At 46.7% G+C, this 19,106-nt stretch overlaps 1 protein-coding gene across 2 annotated transcripts; it reads right to left on the bottom strand.

Moving 5' to 3' along the window:
• Positions 1 to 78: 78 nt before the first annotated feature.
• CCT7 (chaperonin containing TCP1 subunit 7) lies at positions 79 to 18,916 on the bottom strand. Of its 2 annotated transcripts, none has more exons than XM_030310855.1 (12): positions 18,444 to 18,916; positions 12,629 to 12,782; positions 11,893 to 11,999; positions 9,582 to 9,707; positions 8,738 to 8,790; positions 8,213 to 8,384; positions 4,342 to 4,506; positions 3,307 to 3,495; positions 2,558 to 2,655; positions 2,044 to 2,176; positions 1,385 to 1,591; positions 79 to 451 (listed from the first exon to the last, which is right to left on the bottom strand). In XM_030310855.1, exons 2-12 carry the CDS (start codon positions 12,654 to 12,656, stop codon positions 230 to 232), a joined length of 1,500 nt encoding a protein of 499 aa, XP_030166715.1. In that variant the 5' UTR covers positions 12,657 to 12,782; positions 18,444 to 18,916; the 3' UTR covers positions 79 to 229. The 2 variants fall into 2 exon arrangements, with proteins under 2 accessions (XP_030166715.1, XP_030166713.1); XM_030310853.1 differs by lacking the exon at positions 18,444 to 18,916 and adding an exon at positions 18,027 to 18,153.
• Positions 18,917 to 19,106: the final 190 nt, after the last annotated feature.

The following is a 19,106-nucleotide window of genomic DNA, read 5'->3' as shown; positions in this document are numbered from 1 at the left end:
ATACGAAAGTAAAATCCTGAGCTGGAGTCAAGACATTTAGCAGTAAAAGTCCGGTGCCCAAATAATTTGCAAAGTGAATTCTAAGTCTTAAGCTTTATTTAAATAACCTCAGTGAGAACAGAGTGGGCCAATTACGACCCCTTCCTTGTAATACCAACTAACCAAGACGGGGAGAGTAAGCATACCCTGCAGCCAGCCCGCCAGCCACTCATGAGGGACCGGGTGCCTCTCAGTGGGGGCGGCCCCGGCCCCGGCCCCGGCCCGCAGCTGGGGGAGCGTCCACCGTTGAGCGAGGGTTTTTGATGGTTTCATCTACCGACACGATAAGGCAGGCAGCCTCAGAGGCTGCGGTCAGGGCATTGATGCGCACCATAGCTGGCTCCCACACGAAGGCCTCAAAGTTGTCAGCAATGTCCTCGTTGTTGATGTCCACTCCATACCACATGCCCCCCTGAAAGAGCAGGAGAGGAGGGGAGGTTAATAAGGAACTACTCTCAAGTTTCTTCTTGCAAATCCTCCCAAAGACAAGGTCGTTAGGAAACCTCATACTCTGAACTTGCCAGCATTTCCCTAAGAAAGACGGCATCTGTCTGGCATCACACAAAGAACCTGAAAGTGCAGGTCTTCTCTTCCCACTCATGCCCCCAACAACCACCCCCTTCAAACCCTAGACATGCTGCTCACACAAGAGCTCTGGGCCCTCCTCTAGGCAACGTGCCGTGTTTTGGGGAGGTCCAGTCCTCAGGTCACCCGAGGACCGTGTATATCACACCACAGTTCTCAAGAGGAACACTTTCCAATCCCTTATCTCGCTGCTTCCATCAGTCCCCACTTCGGATGAGGGAATGGAGATGCAAAGAAGTGAAGGGACTCTCTTAAAATCCTAACAAAGGCAGAAGCAAGGTCACGGAGCGCTGCTGTCACAGTACTGAGCACTTAACAAATATCTCTAAACAAATGTTTGCTAAATAGCAAACGAACACATTTAAGTTCTCACAGAGATCACAACTTAAGAGATGGTAGCGCCGTGGCTGGACCGCCCAGCAGCAGGGCTCTGGCATGCCTCGCCACCACTGGGAAACCCAGTAACGTGCTCAGCGTGTGCTTCCAGGGAGGAGGCTGCAGGGTCCCCCTGGTTCCTTTGATGGCACCACAAGGAGCTATGATTATACTCTTGGTAGAAGCACTGAAGAAACCCTGGAGGCTCCAGTCCTGGCACTGTGGCTTTCCCTCTGCCCTCAGAGGAAACACAGTTGAGTCGGTACTAGGTTTAGTTCCAGCCCTGTCATGGGCCTGAACACTCTATGGAGCCTGAGTAAGCATAGCACACACTCAAAATTTAGCCCCATGCACCCAATCCCTGGACTCAAGGAGAAGGACCCACCTGAGCATGCCGAGCTCGCAGCTTGTTGAGGATGTTCGTGGCATCAAAGCCAGCATTGTCACACAGCTGGCGTGGGATAATTTCCAAGGCCTTGGCATATGCCCCAATTAACAGCTGCTGTTTTCCTGGAACGGTCCTTGAGTAATCCCGCAGGTACTTGGAGAGCTCCATCTCAATGGCCCCGCCACCAGCCACCACTGAATCGTTCTGCAGAGACCAGACCCACCTCTTAATGCTAACAGGCCCCTGGCTCAAGGTCCAGCCACAGCAGAGTTGGACCAGCCAGTCAAAAGGTCCTCCCAGCACAGAAAGGGAGTAGTTCCTCATTCCTCCCTCATCCCAAACCCCAGGAAGCCTAGATGTGGCTCTTGTCTAGCACATTCCAACCTCCATCTGGTGGACCTTATGGTTTCTGACTATCTCCAAGGTCACCTTGGACCTCAAGGTCATTGGTACAATCACTGGGATGGCTAAGGACAGTAGCTCCACTGTTTGTTCACGAGAACAAGTCTTAGCCTTTAAGGCAGCATGACCTATTTTGAGAGACTGAGGCTGTCTATGATTTGTGAGGCAATCAGGGCTAACAGGCCACCCAGGGAAGGATAAGTTATATATGGCAGAAATCACCACAAAGATCCAGGAAACCCCCTGTCTACTACCTTGATGGCCCTCCTGACAATCATGATGGCGTCGTGCAGGGACCGCTCCGTCTCCTCCATGAACTGCTCAGCACCACCACGGAGGATGATAGTACAAGTCTTGGCCTTGGGGCAGCCAGTGAAGAAATTATACCTACACCCAGGATCAAATCATACATGTAAACTTCTTTCTGCTGCCAACCTGTTGTGTATGACCTCACCACATTCGCCCAACACTCAACAGCTGCTCTCTTGTTACTCACTAGGGTTTCCAATCCTACTCTTGAAGAGTTTTGGGGAAGGTATGGGGCTGTAACCCTAGGGCAGAAGATACTGTAGAGTCAGACTTTAGACCCAACTTGATCTTCTGCTCTCCTGAAATACTTTATATCTGAGTTCTTTATGTCCCAAAAGGTGAGACCTTAAAAAAGAGCAGCACATGTTGTATACCACACCCAAAAGATGGCAGAAGGCCAGACCCAGGCAGGTCTCATGAGCTCTGCCAGCAGGCAGCCCAGGCCTATGGCTTGCTTACCTCTCGCCCCCAATCTGGGTCTCTTCAAAGACCTGGCAGCGGCCCAGCACATCTGCTGACAGAGCATTCACACTGGTCTGGATGGAGCCTCCACAGGCCTGAGGAGCACAAGAAGATCAGATCACCTTCACGTGAAGCCAGAAGAGAGCTTCCTGCCACCTAGTCTCAAAAGCCAATTCCCATGCTAGACCCTGCCACAGTGCCCCAGGACTCCCTGCACTGGACAACCTCCCATTTACCTCCCTAAAAGAGGAGAAAACAAAACAGAACAAAGACCTACGAAGGGCAAGCAGGCCTGGTCAAAAGGAGATGGAGACCTTTTACTTCACCCAACACCCACGCCCCCAAACTAGTGTGCCTTGGGCCCAACAACTAAAGTTAGGATCAGTGCTTTAGACCTAACATATCTTGTGGAGATGCTCAAAAAGAAAAAGGAGAAATGTGGCCGAAAACATCAGTACTTGAACTGATCTAGCTGATCAGAGCATCACTGCTAGGTTCCCTCACCAATCAGATTTCCTGACTTGCTCTGGTTACAATGAGCACATGCACATGGGATTGGAGTGCTTCACAGCAAAAAAAAAAAAAAAAAAAAAAAAAAAAAAAGAAAAGAAAAGAAAAGAAAAGAAAAAGGTTTAGACAGACCTAGTCACAGGCCAACCTGACAGTGCACTCCAGTATACCCGTAGTAAATTAAAACCCCTCCAGGGCCACAAAAGCCAAGAAGCAGCCTGTGAATGTTTAGTTACCATCATTGTCCTCTTCAGATCCTCCTCTGGCACTCGGCCAGCACAGAACATGTCCCTGTCGGCAAAGTACTGGGTGGCCACATCCCCGATGGGGAGTTTGGACAAGACGACTTTGGCTCCGGAGTGATGGATCCTCTCTAACTTGTCATAGAGAATGTTCCACTCAGCATCAACAATTGCCTGATAATCCTGAAGAGAGACCCAAAAAAGGATAAGGATGCTTGGAGAGGGGAGGGGTGTGAAGGGCAGGGGGGGAGATTAGCATATATGGTAGGCTAAAATATACTCCCCAAAATAAAACGTGCTGATGTATTTGGGAATTAAAAAGGGTAAACAAAATAGCCTCTCCTCAGTCCAAGTAACAAGAACCCTACATGAGAACTCAGGAATCACCCAAAACTTTCAGACACCAAAGTAGAAAGAAACCCCAGGACTGGGAGTTACTCCACAGCTGGTATGCCAAGGTGTGAGAAATAGTTTAGCTTGGCAGAGTTGTAGATTCCTCTAAGATGCTGTACCCATGGAGTTCCCAATAACAAGATCCATTCCCTCCAGAGGCCACTGTGTTTTGGCGACACATTACCCAACAGCACCTACTTATAGCTGGATGACACTGCTACTCGAGATAGCCTTGGTATTATCAGTGATGGGAGCACACCTATCCCTACAGTGTGGGACCCAGTGTAGGAGGAGAGGGGCCCTCAACTGCCCAGGTAAGAGGAATCAAAACACTGGGCTCAGTGTATGGGTGGGGGGCAGCTGCCAGCCCCTTCCCTGGGGCCAGAGAATATTTCAGCAGGTCTCCCCTATCCAAGTCTCCTCAGGTCCCTATCCAAGTCTCTTCACTCACAGAGAGAAGAGTGAGAAAAGAAGTGGGCCTAGTATTTGGACATCAACATATTCAGGGGGACAGGAGGAGAATGGGGCTCATAAGGAGCCTGAGAAACAGCTGGGCCCAAGAGAGCCACAAAGACCCAAGACTTTGGCCCAGAACACTGACCAACTCCATGCCTCTAGCCAGCTGGTGGGGCCTACCTCAACTGTGTGGACTCTGATTTCAGCATTATCTTTCTCAGCTTTCAGCTCAAGCTCAACATTTAAAAGGGCAATCATTGGATTATTGTACTTTTTGGGTTGCATTTCAAACCCAGCGTAAGAGAAAGTCTTCTTGAACGCGACGCCAGCTACTAGCTGGGACTCCTGTTTAAAAAAACAAACAGTTAACAGTTCAGTCACTACTGGCATGAAATGAAATCAAGCTAGTGCTGTGCTAGACTAACATGTGTCCATTTCTGCAAACATGAAAGAGTTAACCACGTCTTTATTTCACTGTTACAACAAAGCCTTTCCACTTTCATAAAAGCTAAGAAAAATACAAAACATATTTTGGTTATCCCTTCAGTATAAAGAAAATCAATCATTCAGCTTACAGGGACTAAGCATGGGAAAGGCCTCTTTGGGCTATTTTCTAAGACTGGCCTTCAAAGCAGGAGCCAAGGGCTAACACTGAATGTATTTACCGACAGTGCCAGGCAAGGAACCAGGCATTTATGAATAAGGCACAGGCCTCTTCAATCCCAACTCACCCCCCAGTCTTCTACTGGACACACCTACACACGCTCCTACTGCACGCGCACACACACAGTCCTGTGTGCAGCATCCTAGGTCCTTCCTCTTCCCAGGAGATGAAGCCAAAAGATCTTAAGAGTCAGAAATTCCCTGTACAGTTCCCAAGCCACCACTGTGGCTTCCCGTGGGTTGGATTTAACAGCAGGGCATACACAGTAAGAAAGCATGTTGCACTTAGGACTGACTTTAGGACTATCTAAAGACCTGGGTTCAAATCTCAGATCTCTTTCTTGCTAAATGACCAAGTCATTTCCCACACGATAAAAAAGGGTATTTCCGTTCAATAACTCTATGTTCTCTGCCAGTGCTAATCTAGAATACTGTTGTCTATCAGTGAACACATACGTGCATCATTCAAATTCACAGCCTCCTACAGGGGGTGATGCCTGAGACAAATCAAGAGGAGCAGAAATCAGTCAAATAGAAAATGGAAAGGATGTTCGCAAGAGGCAGAGGGAGTGTGGTGGCATCAAAGAGTGCATTTGCCGTTGTGGGAATGTAAGGTAGAAGGCAGAGGCCAGTTTAGGAGAATCTTACAGGCTCTGCTAAGGCCTACCTCTTATCCTGTATGCAATGTGGAATCCCAAAAGGCTTTACACAGGACAGAGTAAATTGTGGAGCTTCGCCTTTCAACAGAAAATAGGATTGATTTAGGGGACATAAGACTGGAGGAAGGGTGACCACTGCCAGGACAATGGTCTTGGGAGTAAGTAAAAAGACAGCTTGAAGAAATAAAGAATAAATTGGTAGACAAAATAAGACAATGGTGACTGAAGGGTTGTGGGAGTTGGGAAAGATTTTCAAAGATAATCCTGGATTTCTGGTGAGTGACTGAGTCAATGGTGGCGATACCAACTCATCAAGAAACACAGAAAACGGTTTCAGGTTTGGAGAATGAAATAATGACTTCAGTAGCAGATACAAGAGCATGAGGTTCAAGGGAAAGTTAAGGGCTGAAGATACACATCAGGAAGTTCTATTAATCCTGAGAATAAGTCAATAATCACTACTACCATTTATCGAATTCTGTGTGTCAGGTTTGGTGTTAAAGGTTTTACATGCATTTAAGGAATGGGGAATAGTCTGAGGAAAGTGGGTTGGAGCCCCTGGCCTTCTCACTAGATAAATTAGTTTTATTTGTTTATTTTATGAGAGAAAGGGAGACGGAAGGGGGTGGGAGAGAGAGACAGCGCACGCGAGCCCAGGCGTGAATGAGAGGGGCAGAGTGCAAGAGAATGTTAAAAAGCCTCCATGCTCAGTGCAGAGCCTGACACGGGATTTGATCCGATGACCCTGGGATCATGACCTGACTGAAATCAAGAGTCAGATGCTCTACTGACTGAGCCACCCAGATGCCCCAAATTATTGTTTAAAAAAAAAAAAAAAAAAAAAATTTATTCATTTTTGAGAAAGAGAGAGTGCAAGTGGGAGAGGGGCAGAGAGAGACAGAGAGAGACAGAGAGAGAGAGAGAGAGAGAGAGAGAGAGAGAATCTGAAGCCAGGCTCCAGGCTCTGAGCGGTCAGCACAGAGCCCGATGCAGGGCTTGAACTCATGAACCTCAAGATTATGACCTGAGCCGAAGTCGGATGCTTAACCAACTCAGCCACCCAGGCGCCCCCACCAAATTATTATTTTTGATCCCTAGTTGAGTGAACTGGCCAATCTAATCTCAAGAGTCCAGGGAAATAGGAAGGCCCAGGAGAAGATGGGCGACTGCTACCAAAGTAGTGGGTAAAGACAAAGTCAGTAAGCCATGATGGGCCAAGAAAGCAGTGGTACCTGGGGCCAAAGACAGGGGAGTAACTCAGATGACCTCCAAATTCCTCACAAGTTTTATTGCAGAAAGAGAACCTCAGTCCACTGACATGTGCCATGACAGGAGGAAGGACAACAGAGTGGGAATGCAACTCAGAAGGGTAAAAGTCAAAGAACAGAAAAGTGAAGGGCCAGGCCAGGCTATAATATTTGAAGCAGGTCTTGCCCCTTCCAAATCCCTTCAAGCTGGGTCACCAAGATAGAGAAAATTAAGAAGTAGGGCAGGCCAGAGTGGAGAAAGGCCAAAGCAGCATAGAGATACCAACAGAATGCTTCCAGACAGATACTACCGTGTTAAAAAAGAACAAGTTACAGTTAGGTTGTGCAATGCAGTAGCCATGAACCACATGTTGCTATTTAAATTTAAATAAATAAAAATTAAAAATTTAGTTCTTCAGTTGTACTAACTGCATTTCAAGTGCTTGGTAGCCACACATGGCCAGTGGCTACCATAAAATGGACAGCACAGACATGTAACAGTTCTACCGTGACAGGAAGTTCTATTGGACAGCAATGAATTAAAAGCCCCACATGCTGATATGGATCAAATTCTAAAATAAGTTGTTAATGGCGCCTGGGTGGCTCTGTCAGTTGAGTGTCCAATATTGGCTAAGGTCATGATCTCATGGTTCACGAGTTTGAGCCCCATGTGGGCTCTGTGCTGTCAGCTCAGAGCCTGGAGCCTGTTTCAGATTTTGTGTGTGTCTCTCTCTCTGGCCCTCCACTGCTTATCCTCTGTCTAAAATAAACAAACATTAAAAAAATTAAGTTGTTAAACAGACAAAAGTGAGTTACAGAACACTATGTATTATAAATAAGCACTTGTTTTTAGGAAAGCAGTATTTACATATGTATTTACAGATGCGTAAAACAATTCTGGAAGCACCTGCTCATACACACACATACATACACACACACACACACACACACACACACACACACACACACACACTCTCTCACTCACTCACTCACTCACTTATTAGTGGTTGTATCTGGGGCAGGAGTGGTGAATGGGATGTTTATTTTTTTCCTTTAGGATTCTTTTTACATTTAGAACTATGTATCATCTATCCAAAATAAATGAATAAAAGAAGGGAGAGCTTGGGCATGTCACTTGGAGAATGGACTCAGAAGTACTTCTCAGGCTTATTAACTGAGAGGGTCATAGATAATTTATCAGATGGAGCTAGTCCCATCCCCTCCCACATTACACTAAGATTCTAACAATCAACTAGTTCAATCTGCTGTTCTGCTGACAAGTAAATATAGGTCCACAGAAATTACAAAATATATCTACAGTCACAGCCTGCAGTGACAGTATGGGGAATACAACTCCAGTCTGACTTCCAGCTCAACACACATTCTCTCTATTCCTGTAACATGTGTTCATCTCCTATACCAACCTATGTGAAGGGTCAATATGAAAGCAGAAGCCTCCTAGGGAGGCTGCAGCAGGCTTACCTCTAGGGCACCACCCTGCACCTTTTTGATTCCAATCATTTTAAGCTGCAACAGATCATCGAGCATCATCACTGCATCCACCACCATCTTAGCGAAGAAGGCTTTCTGCTGGGAAATCAGCTTGGAGCTCAGAGCGGTCATGGCACATTTCTCCAGCAGCTTCCTCTGCTCCCTGGGACACAAGGATAGGTGGGACTTGTGTCAGGTCTGGAAAGCCCCTTGTCTGAGTCTATTGTAATGTGTAGGGGGCTTCTGTTCTAGCCTCTAAACTCAGCCCACATCAACTTCATCTTCTACAATCTTTAGGGCAAATTATCACTGACAGATGGTGACTGCAGTCAAAGACCTTGTATATGACAGCTTTAAAATTACAGTCTACAGCCTCTTTTGTGCTGTGAGCTGGGGCACAGCCAAGGGTCTAGCAAGAGCCAAATAGCTCCAGGCCCATATAGGGTGGCAACACGCTTCTACATCCAATTTGGCCACAAAAAGTCAAGGCTCTGACAAAGCCCGCTGCAAACTTACACTTTGTCTTCCTTCTTCACGGTCACAGCAATCTCTTTGATCTTGTTAACTGCCTGCCAAGAACAGAAGCCGAGTGAGTCCCTGGTGCCAAAGGCAAACTGGAGAGGTGGGTCCCAGTCTCTCTTGCCACTCTCCAATCTGTTTACTCCCAAATTGTAAGCATTTCCACTCTGCAGCTGAAACACACTTCTGAGTCTTGTTGCTGCCCAGAAACACACAGCTCTATGGTTTAGAAAACTCCCAGTGACAAATATACAGTAGGTATAGTTCTAAAGAATCATCAGGATATTTCCAGGACTGAATTCTGAATATGCAAGGAACACTAAAACAGATGAGTGGAAACAAGCTAGGACGCTTGATTGGGCCAAACCTTCTGGCTTAAGAAAAACACTCATGACAACTGCTAGCACTATATATTATTAGACACGTTATGTATGGCATACATATCTGTACGTTAAACTTAGTATCTTTTCAAAAGCACTTCTCATATGTGATCTCATGTTACCACCCTGAACCAGAGATATTTAAGGGAGAAAGTAAAGCCTAGAGGGACCGACTTGCCTAAGATCACACAATGAAGGTCAAAGGTCAATAAAAGCAGGGTCTCGAGATATGTGTCATGAGGAACTTTAGATAAAACAAAAAACCTCTCACTTACTGAGTCAGGAAACCTGAGGCTTAAAGAGATTAAGGAAATATCTAGTCAAATAGCTACCGAATGGCAGAACAGAGATTCATAGGGAGAATTGAGAAAATGTCCAGGGAACCCTGTTACCTCTCTCTATACTCCGCTAAAGGTATTATCCTGAGAAACACAAGGCTAAGGTAGCCAGTATTCCCATACCAACTGGGTGGCAGTGCGGAAAGCTCGGATGATGATCTGTGGGTGCAAACCTTCCTCCACATAGGGTTTCACCTGCTTCAGAAATTCTGCAGCCAGCAGGGTCACTGAGGTGGTGCCGTCACCGACCTGGAAAAGGATGACAGGAAATTCACATTTCTCACAGTGAGGAATAAGGCCTGAGACTCCATTTTTAGGCAACCTACCCATTTAAACTAGGGACTGTTTAAATGGGTGTGAAATGTTTTTTCTGGAAGCGTAGGTGATTGCAATGAGTACAAGGAAGGTGACGATAGTTAGGTATCCATCCCATCAAATGGTTCTGGGCTACAAAATGAATTCCTCAGCCAGGCCCATTCTCCAAAGAGGGCTGATTTTGACAAAGTTCTTCAGGATATGAAATCATATATACAGACTAACCAACAATTTATTTATTACATACAGGCACTATGATGATTAAGACAATCCCAGTCATGCTTATAATACAATACTTATGTGTCTGGTAACAAGAGGCATGAGACAAATATTCTTCAAGGAGCACAAAGTACTATAGGAGTTTACATAAAGATAATTTACAGCCAAATCCTACTAAAACAAACCTTCCAGGACCAGCCAAAGTCCTTTATATTTTAAATACTGTTTGGAATTGACAGATCACTAGTCTGCTAACCTTTCTAATGTAGTAATATTCCACAATGGGATCTAAACCCTTTATTTATTTATTTAAGCATTTTATTTATTTCTGAGAAAGGGAGACAGAATGCGAACTGGGGAGGGGCAGAGAGAGAGAGGCACAGAATCCAAAGGAGGCTTCAGGCTCCGAGCTGTTAGCATAGAGCCGGATGTGGGGCTCGAACTCACAAACTGTGAGATCAGGACCTGAGCCAGAGTCCGACACTTAACCGACTAAACCAATCAGGCGCCCCTCTAAACCCTATTTTTTTTTTTTTTAATTTTTTTCAACGTTTATTTATTTTTGGGACAGAGAGAGACAGAGCATGAACGGGGGAGGGGCAGAGAGAGAGGGAGACACAGAATCGGAAGCAGGCTCCAGGCTCTGAGCCATCAGCCCAGAGCCCGACGCGGGGCTCGAACTCACGGACCGCGAGATCGTGACCTGGCTGAAGTCGGACGCTTAACCGACTGCGCCACCCAGGCGCCCCTCTAAACCCTATTTTTAATGAGGGAGAAGAAGAACTAAAACTAGCTTACCTCTGATTTGGCAGAAATTTATGTTCAGCTCACTTATGTCCATTGTGTAACGTGAGGGACTCTCAAAGGGGGAAAAAGTGTTACTGTGGTAAAGGGTATAAGCTGCCAAATTCCTGGCCAGAAAGGATTTAGTCAGTAACAGGTCAAATTCAGACTCTTCCCACTTTAATTTCATATAAGCCATACTGTTTTGTAGGCTACTGGGTCCCAGTACACCTTTTTATATAACTTCAGAACCTATTTGTAATACTGTAAAATGCAAATCCGTTTCTGTCAACATTTAGTATCAAGACTCCAGTGTTAGAAATGTTTTAAAAGATAGACTGGTCAATGCCACAGTATTGTACACTTAAAAATGGCTAAAGTGAGGGACGCCTGGGTGGCTCAGAAGGTTAAGCAGCCGACTCTTGATCTCAGCTCAGGTCTTGGTATCAGGGTTGTGAGTTCAAGCCCTGCACTGGGTTCCACACTGGATGTGAAGCCTACTAAAAAACAAAAAACAAAAAACAAAAAAAAAACCTGAAGTGGTAAATTGTATGTTATCTATATTTTACCAATATTAAAAAAAAAAAAAAAGATAAACTGGAAACCTTAAAGTTTCCAGCCCCATCTTAAAAGGTGACTAACACATGAGAGCTTAAACTATTTACCAGGTAACTGAAAGGAGCCTGGTCCTAAGATCTCAGCTACATGTAGTGAAAGAGTATGAATTAAAAGAAAAATTTTTTTAACATTTATTTATTTTTGAGAGACAGAGTATGAGCAGGGGAGGGGCAGAGAGAGAGGGAGACACAGAATTCAAAGCAGGCTGCAGGCCCCGAGCTGTCAGCACAGAGCCCAACGTGGGGCCCGAACTCACAAACCGCGAGATCGTGACCTAAGCCACAGTCGGATGCTTAACCAACTGAGCCACCCAGGCGCCCCAAGAGTATGAATTTAGAAGATTAACTTCATCTAAATACTTTACAATTTATAAGCACGTACTACTTATGACATCATAACTTTAGATATATAATCAAAAAACGTTTAAGACAGAAGAGCAAAGGAGCAAGCAGGCATGTGTTTCAACCTTCACTTAAACACATATGCTTGATCTTCCCACCTCAGCATCTTGGGACTTGGCAATGTCCACTAACGTCTTTGCTGCAGGATGAACAACATCAAGGAGTTTCAGAATTGTGGCCCCATCATTAGAAATCGTTGCTTTGCCTTAAAAGGAACAAACACAAAGTAAAAATTTAAAGACCTTTTCTCCAGTTGGACTTGGAGCCCAAGCACACTTTACTGGGATGGGGTAGAGGAGATCATGGCATAAATAAACTGATCTTTTTATAGATTTAGCTCTGTGCACAAAGGGCCACCTAAAATCACAAACTTCTGAAGACCATGAGCTACCGATTTTCTCTGAACAGCATTTAGCATACATTGAACTGGATGTAGAAAATACTAAATGAGAATGAGAAACCATTTAGATATTCTTGACATAGCTGATACCTACTATTGTCTCACATGTCAGTTAATATACTAAAACACGAGGGGGAATTCTGTCTTGGTAATATGATACAATGGGAATGACCAAAGTTAACTCAGATAGTTCTCTTTCATGTTTCCAGGCTGCATCTCTCTATGAGGCAACATGTTCCTGAGCCCAAGTTCTTCCGTATATCCCTGTAGGGTTCAGCATTCAGGACAATGTATGAAATGGAACCATCTCCTAGCGAGCAATCCCTCAGAGACCTTAAAAGCAGTGGAATTTCTGATACCAACTTCTGCTAGCCCCAGCACTCCCCAGGAGTCTCCTCTTCTGCACACTGGCCTGAGGAACCCTGCAGACTTACCTCGGCCATCTACGATCAGCTTGTCCATGCCACGAGGGCCCAGGGTGGTTCTTACAGCTTCTGCAATCACCTGGCAGGCACTGATGTTACTTACAAGCTGGGGGATGCCTTGGGAGCTATCAGTCCCCTCTTTCAACAGGATAACTGGTGTGGGCTACAGAAGAAAGCAATTGACTGCTTTTAATAATCATCGACTACAATGAAATTCAAGGAGGGAGGGGAAAAGAAAAATGTTCTCATCTCTCTCATAACAGAAATACCTGGAGGCCTTTTGTTATTTTTTTATTTGAGAGAGAAAGCACATGCACGCACAAGTGCAGGAGCAGGCTCCACGCTCAGCGCAGAGCCTGACTCAGGATTTGATCCCACAGCCCTGGGACCATGACCTGAGCCGAAATCGAGAGTCGGACGCTCAACCAACTGAGCCACCCAGGCACCCCTCTGGAGGCCTTTAAAACCATATTCCCACTGTCCACCACATAGATTTCTTAACCAGCCTCTACATCCAGAGATACCGCCAGGACTACAACATACCCTACAGGCGTGCTAGAAAATGGTCATGAGAAGCACGATTTAGTCTAAAAGAACAAATCAAATACTGTGTTCTCCAGCGCTCGGCTGGACGAGCATAGCCTTTTCAACTTCTGACACTATTCCCTGTGTTGAAGAATTAGGTCAGAGCACAGGAGGAAGAAGCCCAATGTTCACCCTCTGGCAAAGCAACCACTTATCTGCATTACAGCTTAATCCTAGGGAAGTTGATGGGGCACTGATGCAAAACACGAGGCACCAGCAGCTTCAGGTGGTGTCCTGGAGATGCCCAGGCAGGCAGCTTTACCACAACGCTCAGCTGGAGAGCAGGGAGGCAGCATGTTGTCCCGCCTCACAAAACAAGTCTAATTCATACAGCAGTGTTTCCATTCTCGTGCTGGTTCCACAGAGCTTCCTTGTGACCAATCTCCAACCAAATGTCCCACAGAAGTTTTTCTCTATTTTGCATGCCAGTCTTTTTTTGTTTTGTTTTGTTTATTTATTTTTGAGACAGAGAGAGACAGAACATGAACGGGGGAGGGTCAGAGAGAGGGAGGGAGACACAGAATCTGAAACAGGTTCCAGGCTCTGAGCTGTCAGCACAGAGCCCGACGCGGGGCTTGAACTCACGAACTGCAAGATCATGATCTGAGCCGAAGTCGGACGCTTAACCGACTGAGCCACCCAGGCGCCCCTGCATGCCAGTCTTGAGAACAATCACTATCCCCAAAGGGGCTTAATTGGCAGACCTGCAGAAACTCTGGGAAGACAGGGATACCCGCGTAAAGGCCTGCTTAGCTGCCTCTGCTCCAGTGACCATTAGCCTGACAGTAATTCCTCAGCTTAGCAAACTAGAGTCTGTATCAAAACCTGTGCCTTCAGAGATGAGCTCATAAACCAGACTCAGTCTTCCCTGTGTTTGTGACTAATTTTGTATGTGTGAAACAAAACAGTAAAGACAAAAACTGTTTTAAAACTTGTTATGCTATGTGTGTGCTATTAGGCTGCAACTTAAAATTTACTTCTTACCACAAATTGCAATAACAAGTTTGAAAGCCACTGCCCAGGCCCACCCCTGTGGGTGCTTCAGGTATCTGAGCAGGAAAGGAAAGCACAAGGTTGTGTCAACTCAACAGTAAGGAGTCAGGGATTCACACACCAGAAAGTCTAGTGACCCATGAGGCTGACTCCATATTCACTGGCCAATTCCTGAAAAAGTTCAACTCCTCTGGCTAGTGTAGCAGGAGGGCAGTGGGTAGACAGAAGACTGGAAAAGGGCTGAAGAGGCAGGTGAGAACCAGACGGCATACTCAATTGTAGATCATGGTAAGGAGTGCAGATTTTATTCCTACAAAAGGAAGGCCTGGAAAACCTTTTAGCAGAGGAATGGCATGTTCTTTTTTTAATGTTAATTTTGAGACAGAAGAGAAAGCGGAAGCACATGCGCCTGAGTGAGCAGGGTAGGGGCAGAGAAAGAGAGAGAGAGATTCCCAAGCAGGCTCAGCTCTGTTAGCGAAGAGCCCCTGTGCTGATGCGGGGATTCACCTCACATACAGAGAGATCATGACCTGAGCCAAAACCAAGAATTGGACACTTAACCAACCAAGCCACCCAAGGTGCCCCACGAATGGCATGTTCTGATTTACATTTATCTACATAAAATACAAAGAGAGAGAAAGCAGGAGGCAAGATGTAATATGTAAGTGCATAAAAGGGGGCTGGAAAGATGTGCATCGAATGTTAACGAGTAAGAGTGGAGGTAAAGAGGGTTCTGACACTTTGTATTATATGTTTTGTTTTAATTTTTTTCTAATGAACAAACTTTTTTTTTTTAAGGAACGCCTGAGACAGGATGCCTAGGTGGCTTGGTTGGTTAAGTGTCCAACGCTAGATTTTGGCTCACTCAGGTCATGATCTCACAGTTTGTGAGATAAAGCCCCACATCAGGCTCCGCTCTGACAGCACAGAGCCTGCGTGCTTGGGATTCTCTCTCTCTGCCCCTCCCCTGCTAACGGGCGCGTTCTCTCTCTCAAAATACTAAACTTTAAAAAAAAAAAAAAAAAAAAAAAACAACTTTAGTAAGAATGCCTGTCAGATGATCCCCTAAATCTGGGGTCAGGCATGGGCTGGAGGGAAAATTCCTTCCCTTTCACCAGTGTCCCAGGTCTGGAGGCAAGAAATGGCTTCTTTGGCCAAACTTCTTTCAAGCCTCTTCCACCTTTTGTAAGGAAAAAGGTGTCCCCACCTTCTCCTAGTCCTGCTAAATTATTCCTCATGGCAGCCCCCAAGCTTCCTTGCTTCATCCTTGCCCCAGATAGTCTTACATTTCAAAACAAAAACTAACTTGGGTCTCAAGTTCATCTTATTGCCTTCAACAAATTTTCACCTCTCCAACAGGCTAACATCAATGCATGTAAAGATTTTTTTCTCACCCCCCCCAAACTGTACCCCTATTTATAAGAGCTACCCTGGCACCTTCTGCCAAAACCACTTTCTTGGGGCACCTGGCAGGCTTGGTTGGTAGAGCATGTGACTCTTGATCTCGAGGTCATGAGTTTGAGCCCCATGTTGGCTGTAGAGTTTACTTACTTAAAAAAAAAAAATATATATATATATATATATATGTATATATATACACACATGTATATATACACGTATATATACATATGTGTGTATACATACATATGCGTGTGTATATATATATATGTACGTATATATATATATATATGAAGACATTTTAAAAAACAAAAGTTTCTTATCAACAGGCCAGCGATTCACCAGAGCCCCAATTCTTCTAACATATTTTCTCAACAGCAGCCAATAGGGGCACCCCGAACAGAGGATCCCGTAATTCCCTCTTTGCTTCCTCTTGGCGTAATTTTTATATCACCATCAATCTTAAAGCATGACCTTCCCAAAGGTAAGGACTATAGGAATCTCAATTTGTGGAGCGCCTAGATTTGGCCACATAGAAAGCAATATACAGCAGCTTATGGTGTTAAAAATTCAACTTTACGTATACTTGCACATGTTTCATTCAAACCATGAACTAAGATAGCACCAGCTTCTAATTTTTGGAAAAGCACTGGCAGTGTGGTGACACCAAATCCACAGAGAGTTCTTAAAGACAAAGCAAGGAGCAGCTGCCCACAGTCCCTTTGTTCCCTATGCTTTGTAGGCCCTACAGAAGTCTCACATTCCAAAAGGAGAGATATAAACAGCTAATACCACAAGGAAAAAGAGCAGGGGTCAGTTCAGGAAAAACCCAAGTGTGGTGGAGCATCCCAGTAAAGGGTTTTATCACCAGACAGAAGAACCTTGGTCCTGATCCTCCGTTCTTTCAATGCCAACCAAAACTCTTATGGTAGCCTTGTCAGCAGGATAGATTACAGGGAGGAAAGGAAGCAAACCACTACCTAGCAGAATAGCTATCATTTGCCAATTGCTTATTGATGCTGGGCACTTCATATGTATTAGCTCAGTGAATCCCTTCTAACACACTGAAGGCCACAAATTTAACATGCTCATAGTCACACACATAGTAGGTGGCCCAGCTTAAGTTACAAAACTAGGCATTCAGTGCGGCTCCAGAGCCCTTACTCTCAAGGGCTCTGCTGACTCTGCACAGAAGATGAAGCCGACTTCAAGAAAAAGTAATGCTGAAGAGGGACTGAAAAAGGGCAGTACTGGAGGTATAAAGGGGAGAAAGCACAGATAAATCCTAGGTTCCTTCTCTGTGGGTACAACTGGATTCACAGGACATTCCCTAACAGAACGCTTCATATGTATCAGCTTGACATCTACCAGGACAGGAAAAAGCAGCAGAAGCCCAGAAAAGAACAGAGAACTTCCTCTGACTGATAGAAATGAGTTAATTGTCAAGTGCACTACAGGGAGCAGTAAGTATCCCAGTCAGCGTTTTGCCTCAAACACCTTCTTAAACGCTGGCCCTGTTCAACAGCAACTCAAGAGATAGCAGGAGGCTTGGGAATCCAATGGAAGTTATCTACAACTGAGATGGCACAAAAAGATGATGCAGAAGTGGGGCGGGGGGCGGCCCTGCAGGATTCATCAAGACCCCCAATTCAAGAAAACGAAACCCAGAGTTAGATGGCCAACTAAGAAAAGCCTGGCCCGAGGCCAAATCCGGAAGGGCAAGACAGGGTTGGAGTCAGAGCCCGGGTCCTTCCACCTCTGATGTGCTGTCCCCATCTGCCCTCTCCATTCTCCCGGCTGAGGAGCTGCACCCGCAACAACCAGCTGGGTACGGTATATTCAGCAGGCGCTCAATACGCGTTTACTTAAGCAATGAACGAGTGTTAAAGTACAAACCAAGTCTGTTTCCATTTATGTGGCAGCAGGCGGGCTGACCGACCGGCAAGCAACCCTAGTTGAGCCCTTCCGCTCAGCCCAACACAAGGTCCCCACGCTGCCTCTGCCCTGTTCTAGGAAGCACACGTTTTTACATCCTACATTTCCCCAGGCACCAGTGCTTCCCAGTCGGCCCGCCGACCGCGTATGCACGCTCAAGTCGGGACTCATTTAACACGGGTTACAATTGCGGGGGGCTCCAAAAACTGGGTCCCCTCAGCCGGCTTGCGGCCCCGAAGCAGCTTGGGACTTGTAGTCCCCAGTCGGCCACACCAGAACCTTCCCTCCAGCCCCAAGAAGTCCTCGCCCAGGGCCCATGCTCCGTGCTCCGGCCGAAACAGGCCGCGGAGAGCCGGGGTCGCCCACAGACAAGGGGTGGGGGCAAAGACAGAGTTAGTAGGCAGCGGAGGGCTCTATGGAACTGACCCCGGCCGGGCGGTGCCACCCAGGGGCCAGATGGCAGCGGATGGCGACAGATAGGCGAAACGCCACTCACCATCATTTTGGAAGTTCGTTTAGTGGCCCGCTACACCTTCTCTCTTCTCCGCGTCGGGGCCGCCCAGCAATCCCACAATCCCCCGCGCCAGCGAAATCCCCAGAAGCTTCGCCGAGCCGTTGGCTCGGGAGAGGAAGGGGACGGGCCACTTCCGCCACTCTATGGTTTGCTACCACAGAGTCAGTACGGCTAGAAAGGCCAGAGGCCTGGGCCTCGGAGGGAGAGGCGTTGGTTACCGGAGGGTCGCAGGATTGTGGTTATGCATTTCTCTTTGAGTATGTAGACTCCTTGCTCGACTCGCATTACCCACTAAACCCTCATTCCTTCCCCCACCTCCGAAAGCCAGACCAAGGAACACAGTAAGCACATTTATTGAACGCTATGGGACAGGCTTACGGTAAATAAGCAAATAAGCACCTGGTGAGAGATCTCATAAGCCCTTCCAATCCTATGACGTTGGTACTGTTATGTCTATTTTGTAGATGAAGGAACTGAAGCTGAGAGGTTATGAAAGGTGTCCACGGTCACAGTTGTACACTAAATGGTAGAGAAGCAGGCGTGGGCACCAGGCACCTGGCCCCAAATCCCGTTTTCTGGCTCTTCACTGACCAGAGCCTCCTCGAGGGTGGGGATCATCAAGCCGCGACCCCAGCGCGCAAGCGCTGGTGGAACTTCTCAGAGGACGAGCGGAGGGGAGGTCGCGGGAGACCACCTGGGCGCTAGACGAATGCCTTCCCAAGGAGGGAGGTGAGGAGGAAAGCACATCTGGGAGAAGCAAATCGTCATCTTGCGAGGCGGCCGCAGGGAGGATCCAGCCAAGACCGCAAAGCTGACGGCCACGACTTTCCTGGGCTGAAGTGAGTCCAGCGGGGCGCCCACCTCCAGTGCTCTTTCCTCCCCGCCCGCCCGCCCGCCCGCCAGCCAGCCCACCAGCCCGCGCAATCCTGCAGTCGAATCCAAACTAAGAAACGCTGGGGCGCGGGTTGGGAGGGGTGGCAGTTGCTGTTAAGAGTTTAGGCCAATCAGTCCTAGGCCCCACTTCTCTCGACCAATAGGAAGTGGGCTAAGGCGCAGAGGCGG

This window comes from Lynx canadensis, chromosome A3, assembly GCF_007474595.2.
Source record: "Lynx canadensis isolate LIC74 chromosome A3, mLynCan4.pri.v2, whole genome shotgun sequence".
NCBI lineage: Eukaryota > Metazoa > Chordata > Mammalia > Carnivora > Felidae > Lynx > Lynx canadensis.
Note: the sequence above shows the minus strand (reverse complement) of the source record. Positions and strands in the feature narration are given on the sequence as shown.

Excerpts from the sequence above, each read along its gene's own strand:
- CCT7 (XM_030310853.1), bottom strand. Across the intron at positions 12,000-12,628 it reads GCTGATCGTAGATGGCCGAG|GCAAAGCAACGATTTCTAAT; the intron begins GTAAGTCTGCAG and ends GTTCCTTTTAAG. Across the intron at positions 2,177-2,557 it reads ACCCAGATTGGGGGCGAGAG|GTATAATTTCTTCACTGGCT; the intron begins GTAAGCAAGCCA and ends TCCTGGGTGTAG.